This window comes from Tasmannia lanceolata, unplaced genomic scaffold (genome assembly GCF_043159265.1).
Source record: "Tasmannia lanceolata isolate RefF3 unplaced genomic scaffold, GAP_Taslan_0.1 ptg000044l, whole genome shotgun sequence".
Lineage (NCBI taxonomy): Eukaryota > Viridiplantae > Streptophyta > Magnoliopsida > Canellales > Winteraceae > Tasmannia > Tasmannia lanceolata.
Window position 1 is genome coordinate 18916370 of NW_027518721.1, and position 26105 is coordinate 18942474.

Genomic DNA, 26105 nt, shown 5'->3' on the forward strand with positions numbered 1-26105 from the left:
AAGTCATGTGAGAGTCGACTTGTGGAGAGAACTAACTGGAAAGGGCTACCAAGCACAGAAGCAAGAGTGAAAGCTTCCAGAGTGAAGTTTCCACAAAGTGGGCCGTTGTGGAAGGGCAACCTATGGAAGGGCTACCTAGAAAAAAGGCCAGAGTAAAAGCCGTCATAGAGTGGGTCACTGAGGACGGCGGGTGAAGAAACTTGGTGAAGGTCATGAGTGGGAGCCTGCCTAGGTATGGGACTACGTGGGACCTAGCTTGCTGTGGGACAAGTTTAAAGGGCTTAACCTAACGAGTTCTATGGAGCTTTTGGCGTATTGGTTTGGTACCTAACATTTGGTATTAGAGCAGTCATCATGTCCAATATTTGAGTCACGTAAGAGGCGACATGTGGAGCGAACTACCTGGAAAGGGCTACCTGGTAAAAAAAGCCAAAGTGAAAGCTGCCAGAGTGAAGTTTCCAAAGTAGGCCGCCATGGAAGGGGTAACCTGTGGAAGGGCTACTTAGAAAAAAGGCCAAAGTGAAAGCTATCACAGAGTGGGCCGTCGTGGAGGGCGGACATAGAAACATGGTGGAATGTTACGGTCCTGGGTAGGGGCCTGCCTAGGCATGGGACTAGATGGAACCCAGCCTGGTATGGGACAGGTTTAAAGGGCTTATACCTACGCATTCCATCCGCCCTAGAGCTTTTGCCCTATTGGTTAGGTACCCAACAGCTGACCAAATCAGATCAAAGTTTGCATAAAATTGCAACAAATTGCTAATGTTAAGTTCCCTCGAATCCAATCCAGATTGCATAAATTTGGTTAAAATTTGCAGCAACTCACATTGATGAACTGGATCATCATCATGTCTAGCTCTCCTCAAGAACAAAGAAACCAAAAGTTCTAATCATCTCTTCACAACCAGAATTGCTTCAGAAAACCAACAACAAAAAACCATCACTTGAAGGGCCTTTAATCTCTCATTATTGTTTTTCTACATAGGTGGAAGAAAATCAAACCATAAAACTGCATGTTATTTGCATCTAGGACCGATAAATTAGGAAACTTCATTACCCATTAGCAAATCACTGGTATCTTCCCCTGGATATTCTTCTCCTTTTTCTTCTTCTTCTTCATCATCATCATCTTCTTCTTCTTTTTCTTTAACATCATCATCTTCTTCTTCTTCTTTCTCTTCGGCGATCTCTGCGTCAGGCTGAACAAAATGCAGCTTCAGACGCCCATCTTCTCTGGACGCGTGCAAAAGTTCCTGAGTGGGAATTCTGATCTCTTTAAGAACAAACCTCCCATCATGCCTATAAGATCTAAAGTAAACCCAAGGTTTTCCACTCCTCCCAATACAAGAAATCGGCGGCGGGAAGCTGCCATTTGTGCTTGATCTCTTATAACTTCCACCGCCAGCGGAGTAAAAAACATTCCTTGAGCCTCCATGTTGATTCTCCAATGGAAGCTTCAAAGCACCATATTTTTCTAATATTTCCTTCTCATGATTGTCCCAATCATCTCCACTCTTGTTCTTTGAGTCCTCGACCTCGCGGGAGCTCTCGAATCCAAGTCCTTCTGTACAAAGCTGTAGACTTTCAGAGTTCTTCGATGAGAAGCAATCGCTGTTCTTGGAGCAAGCTGTATATTGATTTTTGGAGGTACCAAACAAAAAATCCAATGATGGGTTCTTCTCTTTGCTGTTTTTTATATCCAAATTTTCGACTTTGGATGGCGGGTTTTGATCTAAGGATAAGGATGATGAAGGAGGTGGGGAAGCAAGCGATTCGGGTTTCTCCTTGAAGTGAAGTTCGCCGAAGATCTCTGTAAATGAGGAGAGCTCAATTGGTTTCATGGATTTCATCTGTTTCCATGAGGCTAAGGATTCAAGGAGTGTTGGGTTTTCGGGCATCGGGTTCTCGAAAAAGTGTTGAAGGCTACCACAGGCAGCCATGGTTGTGAGCTTGAAACAGAAAGGAGAGAGAAATCTGTAAAGATAGATAGTGGGTTAAGAGAGGAGAAGAGAAATATATGGAGAAAAGAAAGGACAGATATGGAAGAACAACTGGCTTAGAATGAGGTGGTGGGAAGATGCTATTACTGGCTATGATCTGTTTGGATTCCAGTTGAGGGAAATAAGGATTGGTTGTGACGTGTGGATTTCAAGTCCTTCTATACTTGGTTAAAAATGTCAAATAAGGATTGGTTGTGAAGTGTGGATTTCAAGTCCTTCTATACTTGGTTAAAAATGTCAAATAAGGGATCTCTTCAATACATCCCAGATATCTTTTTTTAGGTCCTCTCTGTAAGAGAGTTGGGGATTCTCTTTTGTTCCATTCTTTTTTAAACTTTACCCACTACTGATTTTGTTGAAGCCTTTAGCTGGCATGCCCATTCCCATTTCAGATTTAGATTAGGTGATGCATGTGGAGGTCAGAAAGTGATCCAAATTGTCCATATGTGGCTACATTAGGCTTTGGTTATTGTAATTCTCTTGGGAAATATAGTTAAATTTTCTGTTGTTAAAAAAATTGATCCTAGTGAGATGGGTATTATGCTTTTCAGGAATCTAGATATGAAACAAAGCTACCAGTTGCTATCATACGATGATAGCCAATAAAAAAGGATAAGGACATGGACCACCCCTACAAGGCATGGATTTGATCCAGTGTCACCAGGGTCACTATCCCCCAATCCCGTGATATGGCTTGCATGAACCCAAACATGGTACACACAGCAATTCAAATCGCTAAAAAATGGAAATGGAAACCCTAGCGTACCATGTGGTGAAGATATTTAAATTTTATATATTTTGATTTGGAACTGGAACATTCTTCATTTCAATCGTCTTTTTCCAGTGAACAGATATTAGTTCAATAGAATACTTCAATGGTCGTCTCTCCTTTCAAACACAGAATACTATATTTATCTTATTTCGAATTGGATTCATGTGATGTTCCATCACCATTGGTCAATTCTGGAGTCGCAGGAAAGGAAACTAAGTTACGTAGACGGGTTTATTGAAGGAGTTTTTAAATCATTTTCACCCTAAAGAAAGAAAGAGAAGATAAAGTAGAAGAAGAAAAGGGAAATTGATCAGTAGTAGAGTCTTCTATTATAAGATTATTGTTGTGATGGTTTTGTCATAGTAGAAAAGCAATTGTAATGGCTGGTTTAGTGCAAATTACAAGTCTTTTCAGCCCAAAAAAAAAGAAAAAAAAAGGTGGGAACCACACACACTATTGGATGATCTAAACCATTAACTTAAATATCTGGGATGTTGATCTTAACCCTCTGATCCGGGGGATTAGAATCTTCCTACAGATATGACTATTGAAGCATGGTCTATCTGAGATAGGTTTGGATCATCCAATATTGTGGGTCCCAATGGATATTTTGCCATATGCACACGAAAGGGCACCGAGACAGGTATACATAAGCTCGTGATAAAGATCCCCCACTTGTTATCCTCTCAAAATCTAGGCTCTTTAGGATGCATTTGGATTGTCGGAATCAGGTGTTGGAATCAGTATCCCATTCTGATTCCAACTATTGGTTAAAAAAAAATGGACGGAATCAACATTAAAGGGGCAAAAATGAAAAAACCCTCCCCAAGAGGTGGTATTCTGATTCCACCCTAGTCGGAATGAAATTTGTACTGAAATTTTTTGAATTAATTTTTTCCATTTGGATGACCCATTACCATATCGCAGCAGCAAGCCCTGCTTTTTTGAACGTTCAAAAAAGTTTTTGGATCCTATAATGCAGTCATGGATAGTTAGAACACAATACTTTCCTAGAACTCATATTTCTGTCATAAGATAAATCATCAGGTCAGCAAGTAGTTAAACTATAAGAAGCAGACATAAGCAGGACAAAGATCGACCCCAACCCACAAAAACAATTCACTCCATTACACCACCTATAAATTCAAAACAGTGGAAAATGCAGAGGGAAAGAAGGAAAATCCAACCTCCATCTAATCCATAAACTAAAGACCCCTTTTCTCTTCTAAACCACCATTTGTGTCCAAAAGAAACTTGTAGATGACAAGACAAATTGTCAATCTCACCTTAAAAACAGCTATTGAGTCCTGCTAACTGGTTCAAGAGCCTCAATCATAACTACGCTGTTTCCCCTGATAACCTGTAAGAAAAGACATGACCTAAATCAACAAAACAGTGGCAAAGAATAAGATCATCCAAGCACAAAACAAAATAATGGGCAACAATTAGAGAAGTGCAAAGCACAACAGAAACCCACCACCATCCCTATTTCGTTTTTCTCGTTGCCATTCAATTCCAGTGTGTTATCAACCACGAGATTCATGAACTGGTCAAACCCACGAAGGGTGCCAACTACAACCCGGTTCGCATTCAACTTAACTGCAACAATGAATTTTAGTTTAGATACATTAGCTCCACTTAAGGGAATGCACACTAAGGTAACTCGAGAGCGATATTAATAATAGTGACAATCAGAAGCTACATATGAATAACAATGAAAATTTGGCTGAGCCTACAAACCAATAAAAGGCAATCCAAGACCCCCCTGTCAGACCAATCTGTACCTATTGGGCTTTACTTTGGTTCTAAATTACACAGAAACAAAACTTACAAACTTGACGGAGTTTAGAAAACTTGGGAAAAAAAGATACAACTGGAATAGATCTGATGACAAAAATAGATTGTTGTGATTAACTTAGTAGCACTTGCGAGAACCACCAGAGCAGATCGGAGAGATCAATTAATATGGTTTCCTCTTGGAAAAAATTGGACAATAGCTTGAGTTTCTCTAGTAATACTTCAGCAGTGGTAATTCGCAACTTCAATGTATCATTTCGAATGGATTTATGAGTTATCACACGTAAAATTCTGTTATTTTTTAAAGTAGATGTATGAAAATCCTATTAAATACAGAGAACAAAAGTAGATGTATGGAAAAAGTGACTTGATATATTCATACCATGGAATTTACATGGGGACCAGTAAGTCCCTCTAGCGATTACATAGTATGATGATCCAGGAGCATACTCCTGAATCCCAAAAAAGCATAAAAGAAGAAATAAAAAACTGCATGTAGGCTTTCTCCATCCACATCCCCAGGGCACTTTCAATCATCAGGACAGCCTCACAAAACACTTACACCTTCAACCCTGCATTGAATTTTCAGAAACCACCTTTCCAGGCATCACCATGCGGCCTCCACAACAAAGATACTGACAATGAACCCAAGGACTTTTATGCCTTGAAATCAAGAACCTAAAGCATTTCTCACTCACCTTGGTTAATTGAGAGGTAGGATGGACATCTAGGGGAGAGAAGAAAAAGTCCATAACAGAGATGATTTATAGCACCCATAACACTGGGTTTCCTAAATAAAGCACTTTGGATTTTGGAATCAAATATTTTGTGTGAGATTTACAGCCAATTAGAAATCATATATGACCTGCAAACTTCCTGATGTAGGTATGCTAACTGCAGTTATTGTTGCTAATGTTAGGAGTGCTATGTTTCCATCTATTGCAGCAGGCATCCGTCGAGCATGACTTTTCCAATAACCGACTAAAAGTATTAGTTGAAAAGTTTTTATATGGTGTAAGGCCTTACAACTATACGCTAGAGGTACCAAGCATGATATTTGATCCAACAGCAGCTCACTTTTTGAGAAGCGGCTGTTGGATCAAATATCAAGGATGGTACCTCCACCGTACAAAGGCCTTATTGGTTTAAGGCCTTACACCATATAATTTCTGTTAGATGAGTATCACTGATTAATTATGAAGGGATCATTGAACGTACTCAGTTCAAATGCATAGCATCAATGATCTAAAGATGGAAACTTGCGTTTAAGGGAAATGGAGGTCCTAGGATCTCAAAGGGAACACCCTAACCCCGCTCCCCCCTCTTGGTTTTTAAAATTATTTCCGGGTTTGACTACTCTTACCTTGCTAAATAGATGATATTCTCACTAAAACAGTACCATTCATTAAAAAAAAAAGAAAAAAAACAAGAGTACCATTGCACAAAGAGCTGATGATGGCGCAGAGATAATGAAGATTCTGTGGCCTTGTGAGGATGGCTGATAGATGCACGGAAAATGGAGATGGTGGAGTTGGGAGCTGACAGATATAGGGCTTGAGGTGGAGACTGGGGACTGTTTGAACTTTGAACCAAAAGGATATCGAGACCTACAACTCTTTGGACCTTCTTTCACCAAGCGAGACAAGACATGCCTGGGTAATGAAGAACAAGAAAAGGTTGAACAGTAAGGTGGGGAAACCGGGAAGTTCAATGAACCAGAAACAGGCACTAGAGGCTGCAAAAGTGTTTCTAGAGAGTAGCTCTGTCTATCCAGGGCTGAACATGTGAAGGTGAAGACGGAGAAAATCATGGAAAGGAAGGTCATTACTGGCATTGGAATGGTTATACCATCAAATGGTTCCCTGGCAGGGACGTGCTCGAGTCAGGCTGATACTCAAGGTGCACTTGCAATATAGCTGCAAGCATTGTTAAATGGATTCTTTTGAACCAGTGAAGTATATGTGTTCGACACGTGTTGGATTCCAATACTTTTGGAGTCACTGCTGCACTTCTAGGTCTCTTAAATTTATTTTTTCTAAATACTACAACAAATTTGAAATTCCCATGTGTTTTGAGTTTTATCTATCCGAATAGTAAGTTTTTTTATATGAAAAAAAAACATTATATTTACTTAATCTACAAAAATTCCCAATATATAACCATATTATCATGTCAAAGAAATCAAATCAGATGAATCCAAAAATCCTTTTTTTTCCGAGGTTAACTGTATCCCACACTCGATACCCATGTCAGATCCGGACACTAGTATCCGTACTCATGCAACATAGCCTCCAAGGAAAAGAAACTTTATATCTAGACATCAGGAAGAACAGCAACATTGGCCCGTCAACAAGCAGAGTAGATACCATAAAAGTAGGCAAGTAACTTAAACATGAGCTCCAAGCTTCAACCTCCAAGCTCACAATTCCTTTGGGAAGGGGCAGTCAAACCGTTAAAAAATGTCTACGCCAAGCTCTCTTTCTCTCCATGTCTGCCCTTCTGTTTGCATGGGAGGAAACCCTGTTTACTGGGTAATAAGACCCAGCAAATCCAATGTTCTAGTGATCCAACCTTCAGAGAGAAAATCCAGGAAACCAAAAGTGCCCTGTTTTGCTGAGCACTTCCGAAAAACCTCTCGACTCATCACTTTTCAGTGAAGAGAGCAGAGAATCCATCCTCAATAGGACTTGGCTTATCGATAGACCTTTAATGAGTAAAGAAACAGATTCCTAGTTACGACCTCCGTCTGCTGGATCCACTTCCACTGCAATTTGGCGGAGATTCTCCTCTTATTGTTAAAGAGTGCATTGACAGAGATTCAATGAGTGCTTAATGACTACGAATATAGTTGTCAAATTGTTACAACTTGCACGAGTCAACTCACGAGTTGAGGCGCATGGGTGACTCGCGCCTCTGTTTAAGACTCTTACAAGTCGTCTGGTGACTGAAGCGAGTCGTTGCGAGTTGACTAGACAAAATAAGACTCTTACGAGTCGAGCCCAGTCGCTGGGCCTGGGCTTTCTTGTTTTGATGGTTGAAAATTTGGAAGTTGGAAGTTGGAACTTAATTATTTCTGTGCATGCAAGTTACAAGGATATAGTTATTTATATTTTTGGCTTAATGCTTTATCTATGTGCTATTAGGTTATATTTTTCACATGCTTCATCTTCTGATATATAATTATATTTTTCGCAACTAAATTTCTGTACTTGTCAAAAACTCTTATGAGTAATGTGTCGAGTCGAGTCACGGGTTGACAACTATAACTAGAAACTTGGTTCTCATGGAGTAACCAATGCACAACATTGAACATGCCAGTGACTTTCCAGAGGAACGGACTATTTCTGCTCCTTCCTACCCAAGTGCTGCAGTCAATCGAGACATCTATGCTTCCACTTGTCTGTTGGACCAAAGCATGCAGTTGGTAACTAATTTGATGCCGGTGTTTGTATTTACGGTGGGGCGGTGGGGCTGCAGATATTACAGCCATTCAATATTATGTCTGTAACTGCAGTGCGGGACATCTTGTCCCCTCCTTTGTACATGGGTTCTTCTCTTTAATAAAAGTTTACTTTTAAAAAAAAATGCCATTGATTTGGTGATGGGAGCTAATCTACCAAATCAAGATGCATACGAAATAGTTTCAATCAAGAACAACGAGCTAAGCAGGCAACTTGAAGATTGATATGGGAAAACTTCAGACCATGTGCAGTTCCAAGGGCGGCCCAGTGCACGAGGATCCCGCCATTGCGGGGGTTTGGGGAGGGCTAGATGTACACAGCCTTACCCCTGCTTTGCAGAGACGCTGTTTCCGTGACTCGAACTCGTGACCACCACTTCACAATGGAGCAACCTTACCGTTGGCCTAGGCTCGCCCTCTTCCATGTGCAGTTCCAGCTTTACGAAGAAGAAGATTGCTCTTAGCATATGCATGTGGATAATGGTGTGATCAACAATAATCATAGTCAAATAATGGTCTCTACTACATGTTGAATGATATTCACTGCATTATGTTTTTTTGACCAAAATTGATCTAAAGGAGTGTGAGTATCATCAAATCCGCATAAAGACAGGTTGACAAGTGGTAGATGGCCTTCAAGATCAAGAAAAAATTGTATGAGTGCCGTGTTCTGTCTTTCGAATTGATCTATGCTCCAAGCTTCTTCATGCACATGATGACCCAGATACTACATAGTCTCATAGGCAAGGTTGTGGTTGCTCACTTTGACAACATTCTCGTGTATGGCCTGAGTGTAAGAGAAACATGTGGACCACTTAGGGAAGTCATGGATATTGTTCGGCGGGAGAAGCACCATATCAATTTGAAGAAGTGCACTTTCATGCAACCAAGGGTGATTTTCCTCAGGTCCAAGGTACCACTTGATGGAGTCAAGATTGTACAAGGGAAGATACATGATACGTTCGAGTAGTCGACACCTACTATCATAGATGAGGTACAAAGTTTCTATGGGTTGGCAACATCCCATCATTGATTCATTCGAAATGTTAGCACCTTTATTGCCACCATGATCAAATGCATGAGGAAAGACTTAATTTTTGTGGACCAAAGAAACAAAAAAGAACTTCGAGCCCGTGAAAAAGAAAATGATACAAGCTCCTCTACAAGCTCCTCCAAACTTTACCAAGATGTTGATTGCAATACATCACATTAGAAAAAAGCTTAACAGGGCCCAAGGGGATACTCTACAACGTGGAGTTCTAGACCATTATCAAGGCTTTGACACATTGAAGACATCTTCTTCATCGGGAGTTTCTGTCATCCTCCAAGAATACATCTTTGTACTTTGAACATAAATTGGGGTCACAAAACAAGGTGGATGAGAAATTGAGTCAAAATTTGCTACTTTTGGATACTTTTCCTATGAAGTTAACGGGATTCGACATTATAAATGAGAACTATAAGGAAGAATCTTATTGCTCATCGATCCCAAAAGAGCTATGAAGGACAACAAGGGCAATCGTCTAAGTTTACCCTCCAAGAAGCTTACATCTTCTACGATATGCGTTGTGCCTTTCTAAGAGTTTTCAGTGAATACTTAGGCCAAAAGATTCATCGTGGTGGTCCAGGAACACATTTTGGGAGATATAAGACCATAGCACTTGTCCAAGAGCACATTTTGGGGGAGATAAACCATCTCGGTAACTCTACTTAGGACCTTGCAATACTTTTTACAAATAAAGAATAAGATAAAGATACACTACTCCTAAAAAGGTTATCCAAAAAAAAAATAACAGTAATGCTTGCCCCTATACACATACATGTTAACACTAAGAATTAAATGAAATGGCCTAATTGAGAATAAGTAACTATTCTCAGATCTCCATCCCCTCATATCAGCTGATCTGCTGTGTACATTGATCCACTACAGTCCAGGGTTTTAAATTTTGACCGGTCGATAACGAAACCGAACCGAAACCGATTAGACCCGAAACGGTAGTTTATTTGGGCTGAAATTTTGAAATTTCGACCGAAATTTTGTTTATCCCGAAATTTGTCCCAAATTTAAGGGATTTCTCTCGATTTTTGATAATTATTTAATATTATCCCGAAATTGCAGAAAAAATAAACTACGATATAAAATAGCCATTGAATTGATTTCGTCAGATTTCGGCCAAAATTTCGGATTCCGTAAGGACCGAAACCGAAATTTGAAACAATGCTACAGTATACGCAATAATCTAATAGGAATCTCTTCATAATGCAAGTTTCTAGTCATAGCAGGAACTGCACAAACTTGCCCCTCTTTGCCAATACTCTCACTAACCTTTATACTTCTACATTGTTTCAAACTGTGGATGCGGGTCAAAACACGGCTGAGGAAAATCCTAGTTGTCTTGGTTGAGTACTCGGTTGACACGGTCATAATTTGGGAAAGTTAGAGGTGTTTTATTGACTTTGTGGGGCAAAATGCAGAACACGGCCAAGGTAAAAGGGAGTCGACTTGGGGGAGTCCACGAGGGAGTTTTAAAACTATGCTTCTACATAGCGTTTGACCGACCAACCTTGGGAAAATACCATACACAAAGTCTTTTCATTTTTGAACACCTTCCCAACATCTAACACTATCACCAATCCTGAAGTTCCTAACTCAGAATCTAGTCCCCCCTTTTAAGCTCTAACCTCATTCGACCAAACAGCCTCAAGACCCTACTCCTAGAAGCAACATTGGCATCCCACCCCAAACATGCATCCCAAATTCCCACTTAACCCCAACTATTTTTCTCAAAGGACCTTAATCTATCCCAAACCAGTAACACCATTTCCCCAATAAATCCCAACATATGTTCCTTCCTTCAAGAATAATTTGGGGCTTTAGTATGCATGCTTTCAGAAAATTATGTACGTGTTTAAAAAAAAAAGATAATCACAGTCAACTCAAGTGGAGCTCATCAGTTTCTCTATTGCTTTTCACAGCTTCTTTTAGTACTAGAAACAGATTTGTACCAGGCAATAGTCTATGAAAATAAAGGAAATTTAGTAATATGTGATGACGAAGTACATCTATAGAAAGCAAGGGAGAAAACCCAAGAATATTGCAACAAAATGTAAAAGAAAATAAACGTAACCAGAATAACCATGTTCCGCAATATATCATCGAACAAAAATTGTGTTAACAAAAAATATGTTACTTCAAAAAAAAGAAAAACAAGATTTGTCCGAATTATAAGTAAAATCAACGGTTTATACAGAGTGATTAAGTTATGAAGTGTTGGGGAAAGTTGCCTTATTTCCCAACACTTCCGTGGGAAGTAAAAGGCAAAACAGAAAGTGTCATTTTTAGGTTTTTTTGAAAAACCTAATCTATAAAAGGTGAGAATGTTTTCCTCTTGCTTGTGGGCTGCGGCAAGAAGGCTTGGAGTGTGTCGGCTACTTCAAGGTAAAGGAGAGAAAGAGAGAGAGAAGAGGCAGAGAAAAAGAGAGGAGGAGGAAGAGGGTTTCCTTCTTCGTTTTTCTCTTGGCGTTTTCTCGGGTATTCTGTTGTGGATTTTTTCTCAAGTTTCTCTGGTGTACGACCTAGGTTTGAGTGAAGCAAGGAAAGGGTTGCGGTTTTGTGGGTTTGGGTTAAATCCATTGTAATCCTTGTATATTGTTTTTCTCATAGTCAAAGATCATGTTTCTCGCCCGTGGAGCAGGCTTGGCCGAACCACATAAAATCTTAGCGTTCATCTTGTGGCTCGATTTATTACTTTTACTTTTCTATTTAATTTGAGCACGATCAGATTGGTTTCGCCTGGTGGATTTTCTCAACATCAAGGATGCAAGACAATCGTGCAATTAAATGGAACGCGCAACACGAAAAACTAAAAAAGCATTATACATAACTCAAGCAATTTTACCTAAATATGTTTGAGAGAATATGAGAAGTTTAGGGAAATATCGTATTGACATCATACAAAAGGTATAAATACATAAACCCTAACTATATCGATATAAATAATACTTGAAGATGAAAAAGAATTAATACAGGAAGTTTGGAATCAAAAACTTACTTTGGAGTTTCTTGTCCATGTACCTGTAATAGCAGATAAAATTCAGATCAACGACAAAGAAAGAAAACAAAAGAACGAAAAGAGAAGGGAAAGATCATGAAGATTGAGATTCGAGAATCTTACTTCTTGAGATCTGGAGGCTGACCTGACCTACTCATGGCGACGAGAGAGGGAGATCGAAGTGTCCTGTTTGAACCCTAAACCCCTTTAAACCCTAAACCCCTTATTTTTCTTCGTTTCCTCTCGAATATCTTTTGTCTTGAAGAAGGGAGATATTTTCTTGGTATTAGTGGGACGGAATTTTATTTTTTTCCCCTCACAACGCGTTCAGTTGCTTTCCCTCGGAAAAATTGTATTATAGGGTTTGGTTTAGACCTGGCAAAAAGTGACCCGGACCTGCAGGTCCACCCGGCCCGCCCGTAATTTACGAGTCCGGGTCACTAAATCACGGCACGTTGAAAATTTGACCCGGACCGGCCCAACCCGTAAAAACTGGGTCTGGTCGGGTGCCCGTAAAAACACAAATGTTCGAGATTTTACATGGTGTAAGCCCTTATAGCACCATAATCTGTACTGACCACATCATAGGATGATCTAAACCGTCCATGTGATGGAACACACCGTAAATAGGTCACCCACAAAATATCATTTCCACAGGATGATCCTAGCCCTTCAATCTATAGAGGTTTCCATAAATAATAATATGCAATTCTTCCATAGATCAGAGGGCTAGGATCATCATATGGAAATGATATTTTGGACCCACCTATTTACGTTATGGTGCATCACATGGACGGCTTGGATCATTCTATTATAGTGTGGGAATAAAAACAGCAAAAAAATACAAAAAAACGGGTGACTTGCGGGTCCACCCGGCATGTACAGGTGGGGTTGGGTTCGCCAAATTTTGACGCGTAAAATTCCGGGTCTTTTTTTACCCGGACTGTAAGACCCGGCCCCGTACGGGTTGGGTGAAACCTGGCCCGGCCCACGCGTTTGCCAGGTCTAGTTTGGTTGTCCACATGAAGGACACAAGTCTTGGGTTTAGCTGCAACTTACCTAGTAAAATAGTGGTAAGTAGCATTTAGTGGTCAACTTCGAAGAGTATTGGTAGGGACTAGGAAGTGTCATTACCAATATAGAGAGAAGACAGAGAAAGAGAAAAAACATCATTCTTGAAAAATCCAAGCAAAATTTCACTTTTTTTAGTTTTAAGCTTGAATTTCTTTCCGAGGTGACAAGGGTGGCACATCAGCGAGATGCAATGATTAGGAGACGCCAGGGATTTCAATGCTATATTGACAGCCAAACAAGGAGTTTGGCTAACCTGGTACTTATTTAGCCAACCAAAACCCCTAAGTCATCCCGGCTTTTGTGCAACCAAATAGAGACTAAAGACATCTCTCTCATCAATGCCATGTGTACTTTCTTTTTCTTTTCTATTAACAAAACATGTTTTGGGAGATTTCATACTATGTGTGCATGTGAAGTCCAGTAATTTTGAGAAAGTACAGTGGGGGCCACTTCTTAATATGATCCAAACCCTAAATAGGCTTGTACCCTGCCAATCATCTCCATAGGTTGATCCTAGCCTTCCGATCTATAGAAACATATGGCGGGTTAGGATCATCCTATTGGTTACAATCTATTTACGGTGTGGCCCATCAGATGAACGGTTTGGAACATCGTAAAAAGTGGGCCCCACTGTATTTTTTGAAAAATAATATACTCCAAGTGCACACATGAAATAAAATTTCCATGTTTGGGTCATTTCACAGGAGTTTTCTAAATCAAATTACACAACTGAACAGAGCCTTACGCTACATGTTGAGTCTCACCTTTGATTAATGCAAACCGGTTATTTTATCGGAGTTGTTATGGATCTTATGGACTAAAAATCGGGCCAATAATCTAATCCTAACATCCAATACTGTTGATGAACATGGGAGGACAAAAGCAAGACTATTGTCATTCCAAAATGGGACCCATAATTGGGAAAAATCGACAGACTTGATAAACAGCAAGGGCATGTTTGGCAACCAAGAAAAAATATTCCATGGAATATCTGTGAGCCCAATTGTGAAGGAAGAGCTGAGATTGATGGAAGGGGGGGAGAATTGAGAGGCCATGAGTGAGGGTGAGCATGGAGACTGGCAAGAAATTCCTAAAAACCAGTGGGGAAAAAAAACTATACTTCAAATTGGGTTTTTCCCCCTGTTTTTTCAAGAACTTTTCATACTCCCCTCACTCTCACCCTCACAAATATCTCCTTCAATTGGTTGTGCTGAACATACTGAATATTTTCTGTCTTCAATTGGTTGTGCTGAACTTACTGAATATTTTCTGTCAAGCATTTTTTCGCATTATGATGCTACAATGATGAGAACCAAAAGCATCAAGTATTCGAGTTATGATAAAAACATATCCAGAAATAGTTGTTACCATGCACAGGATGTTATTAAACAAAACTTTTCATGTCTGCAACTTGAACATAAGTTTGCAACAAGCACAGAAAGCTAAATCACTCAAAGATATGATCCTTCTCTTATGTTTCTCTGGTGGGTGGAGGTGTCTCCTGCTCTCTGTACTTCTCGAAAAACCGCTCCTGCAAATCCATGAAAAAAAGCCATCTGATAAGGAAATCATGATTTTAATGGTGTGAGTGAACTTTAATATTATCTAATAAAAAAGGAAGCATTTTGACAACACTGGTTAGAGGGCCTCCTTTAACCACACACCAAAAGAAAATTATAATTTTGTCAATAAACTCGGTGTCAAGACTGATAGAGAATCCCGCCGCTTGAAAAGAAAAACGGAAAAGAGAAAAATTACAATTTTATAACTTCAGTTATGCTAGAGTTAAAAAGAATTTGTTGGGAACCAAAAGAAAGTTAAATTATTTCCTCATGGTCTAAGTAAAACTTTTATATGCTAAACTTTTTCACCCTGAAGTTTTCCTTCTCTGCTGATCCAATGATCACTGGCTTTACGACGTAAAACTCAAACTTCCCTTAGCCATCTATTTTTACGGCCATTAAATCTGTGAGCTTAGGATCTATCTTCTCTTGAAGATTTTTGGGTCATGACCTATCTCCAGGGTGGGAACCACTTAATGAACTGTCAAGATCGTGCATATGTATTATGAGTTGTAATGGCCAGGCTCATCTCCCCCTCATTGCTAATGACATCAATAGGAACAACGTGGGCTGACTGAAATATTCAATTTACCTTTGAATGTAGAGGCACAAACACATTGCACACTAAAATGCATAAAAAATATATTGCACAAGAAACAAAAATACTGGAATTGTGGCACCAGCAAGGCAGCACGTGCGGCACCAGCAACACTGTCCATATCCCCTGCAGGCCCACCACCAGCATTATTCATATCCCCTGCCGAATCTTTCCCAGTGCGCCCTCCGCCACCAGCACTATCCCCACTGTCCCTATCCCCTGCCGTGTCTTTCCAGTGCACCCTCCGCCTCCAACACTGTCTCCACTGTCCCTATCCCCTGCCGCCTTGGCTGGCAGGCGTTTTTCCTCCTCATCCTCACGGCTTGATCTCTTCAGACCACTAGTTTTGAATGCTTCAAAAGGATACTGTGCTTTAAGGGATCTAGTGGTGTTCAGGGCCTCCTCTTGCTGTTTTTCAATCAAACACAAATGTTGAGTATCATTGCCGGAGGGAACTACACATTGGGTAGCTGTAGATTATGCAAGTCACACATAACCTTTTCAGGCAAGGTTGCCTTATATTTCCTAATATAGGAGTCCAGTTCAATATTGTTATTGTCCAACACTACAGCTTCCTTTAAGGAATCGATACCCTCGAAGAATGATGTTTTTCCCTTGCTCACGACCTCATCTCTTCTTTCTCGGTTAAGGTTCGCAGTGTTCAATCGGCTAGGGTTAGCATCTCTTCTTTTGCCAGATCGGCTAGGGTTCTTTTTCGTTTAGGGCTAGAGATAGACGAGAGAAGAAGGAAATGATGATTCAAATTAGGCTTGAGTTAATTTTTTTCTGATATTTTTTTTGGATCCTAAAAGGATAAATCTGGGGTTATTTGCCTTGTTTTATAAGGTAAATAATAGGAATAAAAAAGGGGGGTGGTCTGAGTAATATGAGGGGGTTAATTACCTTATATTATATAAGGTAACTGTGATGCTATGGATCTGTCCGGAAAAAGTGCAGAAAGTCTGCACTTTCATCAACCCACCAGCCTTCAATCAATGTTTCTGCCCCACAAGTCCTTCTCTGCTTGATCATTGCGCCGCCATCAACTTTTCAAAACCAGTAATTTTCTGATTTTGTATTACAAAACACCACCCAAATCTTCCCATCTTACCTTCTTTCCAACAGCCCCAAACCTCATTCAATCTCATCCACCCTTTGTTCAGCTGGATAGCAGTTCCAAGATACTGTGGACCCGCGACCTCGAGGCTGCCCGAGGGGGCCTCTTGATCACCACACGATAGAGAGCTTTGTCAAGGCTCTCTAAAAAATATAGTGCCCTTACAGCATGAGTAATGGCGGTATATACGATACTTCTTGATTCAGAGTCAAAGCTCGGAGTCAAGATGTACCTAAATATGAAGAAAAGTCGCCATCCATGGATTAAGGCCATGGAAGCCCGAGCCCACTCAGTCTCTCATGCCATTTTTATTATTTTCAAAGAATTTTGGGCTAAAATCATGTGAAATGGGTAAGGGTGTCAATTTTGGCTCGGACTCGGAAGCTCGCTCGAGCTCGGCTCGAATCCTTAACGAGCCGAGCCGGCTCACCAGGCTTGTTAAGCTTAACGAGCCGAGCCCGATTTAGGCCAGGCTCGGCTCGGCTCGTTAAGAATTTAATATATTTAAATATATATATTATATATATTAATATATACACTAAAAGGGTTGTCCAGGGAGTGAAAGGGGGAGGCAAAATATGTCACTTCATTTTTGGAACCCCATTTGTTACTTGGACCACCCCTCATAGTGTAAAAAAGTAGTCAAATTACACTAGATAGGGCTGTCCAGGGAAGATGAGGGGTGTGAACTTAATATAACCCGAGCTCCCCGAGCCTGGTTCGAGCCCGAGCCGAGCTTTTGAGCTTAACGAGCCGAGCCGAGCCTGGCCAAGCTCGGCTCGGCTCGTTTACACCCCTAGAAATGGGAACAGGCACCCCTGAGAAAATGTCTACCTAATCATGCATGACCGAGGGATGGGCAAAGAAAGCAAACAAATCCTAACTCATCACGTCTAATCCTAACTCAACACATCTAAGAAAGCAGTAAACAACCACATGCACAGCTACAGCTAAGCAGATAATGACAAATATGATGAGATAAGCAGGAAAAACAGTAAAGAGCTATGTCTAAGCAGATAATCAAGATAAGATGAATAAATAAATGCTACAGCTAAGCATGTGAATAAGTATGTGAAACTGCTCAAAAGATATATATCTAAAGAGTAAACACTTAAGATAAAGAAGTAAACACACTAATATGCACCTAATTACGCAGAAGATAATACAAAATAGTAAACAACCAAAGCAATAGAATAAATACACTAGCACGCGAGCCTATGCAAGAGATAATGCTAAGAAAATAGTAACTAATCACATGCTAGAAAAGTAAGCAAGCTGAAAGTAAAAATATAAGAAACCAAAGACAAACACGCGATAAGCTATAAGATGCAAGGAAATGAAGAAATCGGAAAATCGACGGTATGCAAGGACCAGAAATGCCAGGGAAAAGAAAAGGAGACATACGATAGGCTCAGGGAGCGATTCTAAAAGAATCAAGCCCAGCGATCCTCATCCGCTAAAGATCGGACAAATCTCAGTCTCGCGGTCGTCATAGCCTATCGTTGGGCTCAGCGAGGACAATCCCTGTGAAGGGGCCATGCTACGTCATCGCCCCTGGGCTCACGAGGACAATCCCTATGAAGGGGCCACGCTACGTCATCGCCTGTCCCAAAACTCGATAAAACGTCGAAAAACCGATGAAAACCGGAAAACCACGATCAAAATCAGAAATGGAATGAAAAGAGGGCTCCGATTGACCTGGCAATCACCATCCTAGTTCATTTTTAGCTTTTGTATTCTTTAGTTTTTGTTCTGAAAGGTTCGAAAATTTTTATTTATAAGGTTTGAAAAAGTTTTATTTACAGGATTTGATTGGACTTGGGAGGACCCAAGCTGCCTACGTATCTCGTGGAAGAGGATCAAACCAACGTAGTTCAGAAAGCTTTTCGAAAACCGTTTTTGTTATTTTTACTTAAAAAATGAGTTTTCAACTCAAGAGGACAGACTCCTGGACTAATGGACAAAATCCTAAACTCTATGAAGGTAGGGCAGACTCCTATGAATCTACAACGGTAGGACAGAAACCTATAACTCTATGAAGATAGGATAAAATCCTATAACTCTATGAAGGTAGGACAAAATCCTATGACACTATGAAGATAAGACATAATTCTATGACTCTATGAAGGTAGGACAGAATCCTATGACATTATGAAGGTAGGACAGAATCCTATAACTCTATGAAGATAGAACAGAATCCTATAACTCTATGAAGATAGGACAGAATCCTATAACTCTATGAAGATACGACAGAATCCTATGACTCTATGAAGATACGACAGAATCCTATGACTCTATGAAGATAAGACAGAATCCTATGACTCTATGAAGGTGGGACAAAATCCTATGACACTATGAAGATAAGACGGAATCCTAAAACTCTATGAAGATAGGACATAATCCTATAACTCTATGAAGATAGGATAGAATCTTATAACTCTATGAAGATAGGACAGAATCCTATGACTCTATGAAGGTATGACAGAATCTTATGACTCTAGAAAAGTAGGACAGACTCCTAAGATTCTACGACGGTAGGACAGACTCCTAACTCTCTATGGAAAAACCCTAAAGAGGAAGAAGGCTGTCAACCTGCGAAAGTTCTCAGGTAGGAAAGGAGAGGGGTTGACACAAGAATCCTTCCGTCATAGCCCAAATGGAAAGAACTCTGAAATCGTGAAAATGAAGGAAACCCCGAACCCGATATAGAGATCCCGAGAAGGGAAAGAAAAAATAAGGGAAAACACGAATTGATTGGATGGTGATTGCACAGTATTCAAAGTACATGGATCACAGAAAGTAGGCCAAGAAAAGCAATCAGCTCACCCCTAATAGCAAGCAGGACATCTCAGACAAAGATTATAGGCTATAGAGTAAAGGAGATAAATTGAGAAGCTAGTGTTGAAAATCAATAAAAGTCAAAGCCATACAACACAACACTTGGTCATGAATCAAAGTTGCCCACACCAAGATACCAGGATAAGCACATAGATCTGATTCCTCCTTCATATAGTCAATACAAAATATAGCTCGGCTAGTAGTGAATTTCCAAACCAAAGATAAGGAAATGGTATGACAAAATTCAAACAACTAAGCCTTATCTTAATTAAACCACCAAAGCTTCAACTCACAACAACTCCTAACTCATCTGTCAAACACCTACCCAAATAAGTCATTACAACTCTTTAAACAGAGAAATATCTACCAATTGCTATGTCTAACCAAAACATGGTCATACCAATTTCAGGCCTTAGAAAGATGCAGGCCTACGTACCCCAAAATATGAAAACGAGATAAAGGAGATCAGCCGGGCTTGTAAACATAATAAACCTAGTTGTATTGATATTATTCTCAAAGAATGAAAGGAAACAAAGAAGAGTCTCCTCAACAGTGAATAGCAAAAACATTTTTTCTTACATTTAACAGCTCAAACATGGGTAGGATTGACTTTCAATGTACGCAAACAAATGGCAAATCGCATATGAGAACGAAAAGAAAATGGGCGTTAATAAGTTGCCATATAACTAACGAATCAAGCAAAATGGCCTAGCATTATCAGTGCTCTAACTCGATATACCAAATATAGCCAGAGGCCTTTGTGAGAAAGGGTTACCTGTATTAAACCAATTGGGCTGTACGAATATCAACAAATCAATTACTAATCACTAGATTTCCATCATCAACAGGTCATACAAACAATTACAACTGAATTCAATTCGTAACCGCAGGACATTAAGACCAAAATCAGTTTATGAGATTAGATCATCACACAAAAATCAACCTAAAGCTAAGATTCAAATTGAAATCAAACCCATAGGCCATACACCATTCGATCAAGAAGGGGGTCAAAATGAAGTAAAACAATTACACAAATTCTAACAAAGTAGAAAAATGTTAAAGATATCACCTGGGTGTATTGCTAATCCGAGCTCCCCTCTACCTCTTTTTTCCAAATGAGAAGAAACCCCCTTTTACAACTAGATCTAGAGATATATGGTGATGGAGAAGATGGGTTTGAGGGCTGATGGTGATAAATCCGGTGGAGAAGGTGGTCGGAATCCTCTTTACTTCCCTCTGCAAACTTCAAGTAGAAAATCAGATGGGTTTGAAGTGAATCTTGAAGGTAGCAAAGGTTGATGGTAGAGATAGATGTAGAGGTCGGAGGTCAGCGAGGTTTGCCGGAATCCATGGTGGAAATAGCCGGATCTAAGGTGAAAGAGATGATGAAGAAGATGAAGAGGGTAGTGATGGTGGCTGATTTGGGTTTAATGGAGGTCGGCCATATTTAGGAACAAAAGCGTAGAGGCGGCTGCAATGGTGAGGGAGATAAGGGGTCTGTTGGAGATGATGATGAGGAGAAGGTTTAAATAGAAGAGGGTTTGTAGAAAATCTTGGTGGTGCAGATGGAGGTGGAACAAAAGGAAGATGATGGAGTGATGGTGGAGATGGTGGTAACTGTAAATGGGAGAAAATGGGGCAAAGGAGATGGTGGTTGGGAGTGAAGATGGTGGACGGTGGCTTCTCCTCTCCCTCTCTCTCAATTTCTCCCGCTGTCTCAATTTCCCCAAACGAAAAATAGGGAGCCCCACCTCATGCCCTAATTCGGTGGGGATTTCATAAGGGAGTTGATATTTCCGCCCCCTCTGCCTTGCTTAGACGGCCACCTCAAGTTTATTTTGAATACTTTTTCACTCAGCAGGGGAGTGTCTTGGGGAGAAAGAAGGGTGTGCCAAAGGAAATGATATATTTGCCCCCTTTGTTCCACTTTGGACGGCCCCTTTGAGTGCATTTATGACTACTTTCTTTTACACTACATGGGTGGTTTGAGATGAAAACAGGCCCTAAAAACACAAGCTATATATTTGCTCCCTTTTTTCTTTCCTTGAACAGTACCCCTATAAAGGGAAAATGATATACTTGACCCTCCTTTCCTTCCTTGGACAGCCCCCCTCTATTTCATCTATGACAGCTCTTTTTACACTCCCGGGGGGTGGCTCAGGGTAGAGAAAATAAATTCTTTTTTCTTTGCAAATGAGAACTGGTATTGGCAGTCCCTTTCTTGTATGACACACCCCCCTTTATACCAAGTATCTCAAGCTGATGTCAGCATAGTTGTGTTGTTTAGAGCATCATTCCACCAAATGGGGCATACTTCAACAGGTTAATTCACTCCCCTTCTGCGAATGACACTAACCCAAACCTACCTCGGCTTATTTGGCAATTTTCATCGGTTTTGCTCACAATTTTGCAGGTAACTTCCTTTGAACATTAGCCATACCTTGGGAACTTTACATTTGTCAATAGGTACAACAAGATGACAAAATTTCGGATTTCCTTCGCATTTGGGTCTAACTCTTAGGGAATTTCTTCGACTTCAAGACTTCGACTCTACTTTGGGGACTTTAGGGCCCGGTTAAAATGGGGTGTCTACAGATACACCCTTTTTTTATTAGCAGTTGAAAATCACCCTTCCTACCCACATGTACAACCTAGAAGTCCAGCCAATTTGCAACTTTTCCCATTAGTTTTTCACGCATAAAAATCAATCCAGTTTCCTTCTTGCACTCTCAGCCCTATTAGTCTAATGCCCCCAAAACCCGTTTCCGCCGGCAATTCCACTGTCATCCCTTCCAGCATATCCGTGGAAAAAAAGAAAACCCTAGCTGGTTTCTTTTATCTCTCAAAATCCATTTGTTCCATTACTTAAAAAAAAGACTTCTCAACACCCCCCTCAATTCTCCATTGCACACCCCCTTCCATTAACCAATAACAATTTATCACCCCTTGTTTTCCCTTGTTTTCTGCTGACTCTAAATAATATGGAAAAGAAAAACCCTAAAAAAATTAAAAACACGAAAATAAAAATCCTAGAAACTAAATACCATGAAAATAAATCCTAATGGGATCCTAATGGGCAAATATGCCTCTTATTGGGCCTACAATCTGCATCAACCAGGGAATGGAATTCTATCTCTATTAGTTAGTCCATGGAGGTGTTGAGTTGGAATATTAGGGGATTGGGAACACTTGAGAAAAAAGGCCCCTGTGAAGGAATGTCTTTTGCAGCATAAACCATTTACTTCTGTAATCAAGAAACCAAGATCTCTAGCATGCCTAGATCAATTTTGAGGGAGGTGGAATGTAGGAGCACCTACTTGCCACTTTAGAGGTTGTGGCCTCGAGAGGTATTTTGGTGGTTTGGGATGGTGAAATGATGGATCTTAAAGAGGAGGTTATTGGGCAGTTTTCAATATCTATTTTCTTGGGAAGGATAATCTATAACTCAGAGTGTGCCTTCTTGACAGTTTACAATCCAAATAATCTGGGTTTACGCAAAGCAATGTGAGTGGAACTGGATGGTATTAGAGATAGATGGCCAATCCCTTGGTACATAGGAGGATATTTGAACTTCACTCGGTTTAGTGATGAGAGGATTCCAAGAGGCGGGACCTGTGCGAGCATACAGACTTTCACGGAATATGTAGGCAATAATATGTTGACGGATCTCCCTCTAAATGGGGCCCAATTCACTTGGGGTAGGAATCACTATAGGAGTAGGCTGGACAAATTCCTTATTTGTCAGATGTGAGCCCTTGGTTTACTGAGTAGTTGGAGGTTCCTCTTCCTAAGACAATTTTGGATCATTGTCCCGTCAGACACCTAGAAAATTATGGATCCTGGAAACAAGGGAAGAAGACTACTCAACTAGTTGTTAAGGGCCACTTGCCACTTGCCTTCTTCATTCTAATAAAATTTGAGGTATATGAGAGACTAAAGAGAGTTTTTATGAAATTTGAACAATTTCAGAAATAATGATCCACTTCAAATCTACTTGTTGTGTGAGACCTCTCCATTGAAATGGGATGTGCACCTCATTAAAGATACTCAGTAATCAGAAATAAACAGGGTCTGATGCCAATTGGATGTAGCTGATATCACCACTCATCATCATATAGTTTGCATTTAACCATGATCTCAAGTAGTTCAAGTCCACAAGACTTGCTTAAGGTTGATAGAGCTATCATATCTAAACATGGGCAATTCAAGATAGACACACGGCATGCCATTTCACTCCGATGCACCTATTACACACCCATTTTTCTGATTCCCTAGATGGGCGGGTGAGAAATTGGCAAGGATGCTTTCGCTCGGGCAACTTCCATTGATTCAAACATTGGTGTTTGTTGATGCTTAAAGCCTTAAACAAAAGAAACTGGTCTTCGAGATGACTTTACCACTCCTCTTTACGTGATAAGTGTATCAAACTGCTCACTTGGATCTCCAGTAAAATAAACGAGATCTTTGAGTTGGTTGATTATAAAACGGATGCGGTCAGTTTTGAATCCTTCGTAGTGTCATGGGCTTGGGTCCGGGCAAGATGGTGAAAGGTCATCCACTCAGGAAGCTCAATACTCCCCACGGAGAAGCGATGAAACTGGATATGCTCAAACTAAAACAGGTGGGGGGTATGCTTGCTTTGTTACTGATACCACTAATGCTTTTCAGGAAATTTGAGCTAGACATACCCCTATGGCAAGGGTCTGATTTTTGACAAATAACACTCCTATGAAAAGTGAGGCAACTAATTCTAAACATGCAACAGTTTTCATAGCGTTTCGCGTATGGGTAGGTTGGCTCATTTGAATCAACACACCCACCTCATCACCCAAAGAAATCAAAAAGACCCAATCCCAAATTCCATTCAAATGAATCAAAAAACAGAAATATTAGCTGCAAGGCTTGAAAATAATTCATTTCATTTAGATCATAAATATTGATTCCACTAAGATTATTCCCAATTTATTATCACCAGCTTAAAACAATTCACTGTTCTCATCAAACAATAAACTAAGAAAAAGATAAATAAAAGTAGTTACAGACCAAGCAGGAGAAAATGAGAATGAAAGAGAAAATGAGATGGATAGAAGAAAAAACAAAGCATAAAAATGGATGTTTTGATGAGAGAAAAAGTAGAAGAAGAAGAAGAAGAAGAAGAATGAGACATACATTTCCGCCCAAAACAAAGTTGTAGAAAAGGGTGGCACCTACGACCGCTCCTATAATGAGCGGAGGGGTTATCATAAGACTCCACTTGCGGTATATCATCTTCTCTTCTTTTCCTTTTTCTTCTGCAAATCCCTTCCTTCTGTTTTTTCTCTGCTTTCTTATAACTCTTCTTAGGGCAAGATAGAGCGTTTTAATAGAGGTTTTTTCAAAAAGTACTGTACGGAACACTGATAGGATGATCCAAACCGTCAATAAGTTGGAACGCAATGTTGATAGGTTGTTCGCCAATAGTCATTTCCATGGGATGATCCTAGCCCTCCGATCTATAAAGGTTTCTGTAGTATGTAGTTCTTTATAGATCGGAGGGTTGGGATCATCCTATGGAAGTAACTTCTGGGGAACAACCTATTTACATTGTGTTCCATCTTATTGACGGTTTGGATCAACCTATCATATGGTCCGTACAGTACTTTTTGAAAAATAAGGGACTATAAGGGCTTACACCGTATAAAATCTCGTTTTACTAGGGTCATGGCGAAAGGCATTTCTCGGAAGGTCTGTTGCATCAGAGAGTAGCTACGTGATTAATAACGACAGAATCTGTTGGAAAGTGAGCCTTTTCGTGGCTGCTTTCTGTTGCAGCAGACCTTCGGAGAAATGCCTTTTGCTATGGTCCCTAGCAAATCCTAAAAAAACATTTTACTTACCGGATAACAAGGGTGGGCCCACATTTTTTAATAGGGTGTGTACCAAAAATCAGCTCCATCAGATCATCTTACGGAGGGGAAAATGGGCAGATACTGTTTGTCCAAAAATCTACCCATTTTTTCCCTCTACAAATGAAAGGGCTACGATGATCTAATAGAGCGGATTTTCGGTACACACCCTATCTATGATAGGGCGCATCAAATGAATGCTTTGAATCCCCAAGAAATGTGGGCCCACCAGGAACAGTGAGCCCAAAAGTACACTTTGAATCCCCCAAAAATGTGGGCCCACCAGGAACAGTAAGCCCAAAAAGTAGACCTAGCAAACGGCTGGGCCGGGCCGGGTCAAAATGACCAGGAATTTTTACGGGTCATTGAACTTGGACCCGCACCCGGGCCGGGTCGACTCGCGGGTCACTGGATTTTTGACGTATTTTTTAAGATTTTTTTTTTTTTTTTTTGTATAGGGATTTGCTAGCAACCTTTGCGGAGGCAATTTGTCGGCTTGTCGCCCATCCTGCAAAGATCAGCAGAAGTACGATTTGTGCACAGGTGGCTAGCAATAAATAATAATCATGCGGATACTGAGTTTTAAATGAAAAATTACAGACAAATGGAAGGAAATAGAAAAATTATGAAAAAAATACCAAAAGAATGTACTAAAATATGATAATTACAGAAAAAAAACTACACGGAAAATTCAAAAATTATACGGAAAAAAAGGCCACCCGGCCGAGCATTGACGGGCTGGGTGGACCCACGGGTCAATTTCAAACAGGTCACATTGGTGACCTGGACCCTTAATTTAAGGGCGGCTTGGGTGGACCCGCGGTCCGGGTCACTTTTTGCCCGGTCTACCAAAAAGTAAAGATAAGAAAATTATGCGCATCCAGGGAATCGAACCTTGGGTAGTATCGTGGGAGGGTACTATGATACCACTATACCAGCTGTGTCCAAAC

General features: G+C 40.3%; 2 protein-coding genes and 1 long non-coding RNA gene across 3 annotated transcripts; all 3 read right to left on the reverse strand.

Annotated features, from left to right (window-relative positions):
* Positions 1 to 770: 770 nt before the first annotated feature.
* On the reverse strand, positions 771 to 2127 carry LOC143863986 (uncharacterized). Its single transcript, XM_077374798.1, has one exon. It carries the CDS (start codon positions 1938 to 1940, stop codon positions 1041 to 1043), a length of 900 nt encoding a protein of 299 aa, XP_077230913.1. The 5' UTR covers positions 1941 to 2127; the 3' UTR covers positions 771 to 1040.
* Positions 2128 to 3778: 1651 nt separating this feature from the next.
* Positions 3779 to 12339, reverse strand: LOC143863731 (putative small nuclear ribonucleoprotein G). The gene is made up of 4 exons (XM_077374489.1): positions 12205 to 12339; positions 12082 to 12104; positions 4250 to 4371; positions 3779 to 4132 (listed from the first exon to the last, which is right to left on the reverse strand). The coding sequence occupies exons 1-4, from the start codon at positions 12237 to 12239 to the stop codon at positions 4070 to 4072; spliced, it is 243 nt and encodes an 80-aa protein (XP_077230604.1). The 5' UTR covers positions 12240 to 12339; the 3' UTR covers positions 3779 to 4069.
* Positions 12340 to 14519: 2180 nt separating this feature from the next.
* Positions 14520 to 24622, reverse strand: LOC143864067 (uncharacterized). Its single transcript, XR_013241072.1, has 2 exons — positions 24440 to 24622; positions 14520 to 14686 (listed from the first exon to the last, which is right to left on the reverse strand). It is a non-coding gene; the product is annotated as an uncharacterized LOC143864067 (long non-coding RNA).
* Between the last annotated feature and the right edge of the window lie 1483 nt (positions 24623 to 26105).

Coding starts and splice junctions, on each gene's coding strand:
- LOC143863986 (XM_077374798.1), bottom strand. CDS start 1,940: ATGGCTGCCTGTGGTAGCCTTCAACACTTTTTCGAGAACCCGATGCCC.
- LOC143863731 (XM_077374489.1), bottom strand. CDS start 12,239: ATGAGTAGGTCAGGTCAGCCTCCAGATCTCAAGAA. Junction 12,105..12,204: donor CAGCCTCCAGATCTCAAGAA/GTAAGATTCTCG, acceptor CTGCTATTACAG/GTACATGGACAAGAAACTCC. Junction 4,133..4,249: donor AAAACGAAATAGGGATGGTG/GTGGGTTTCTGT, acceptor CTTTTCTTACAG/GTTATCAGGGGAAACAGCGT.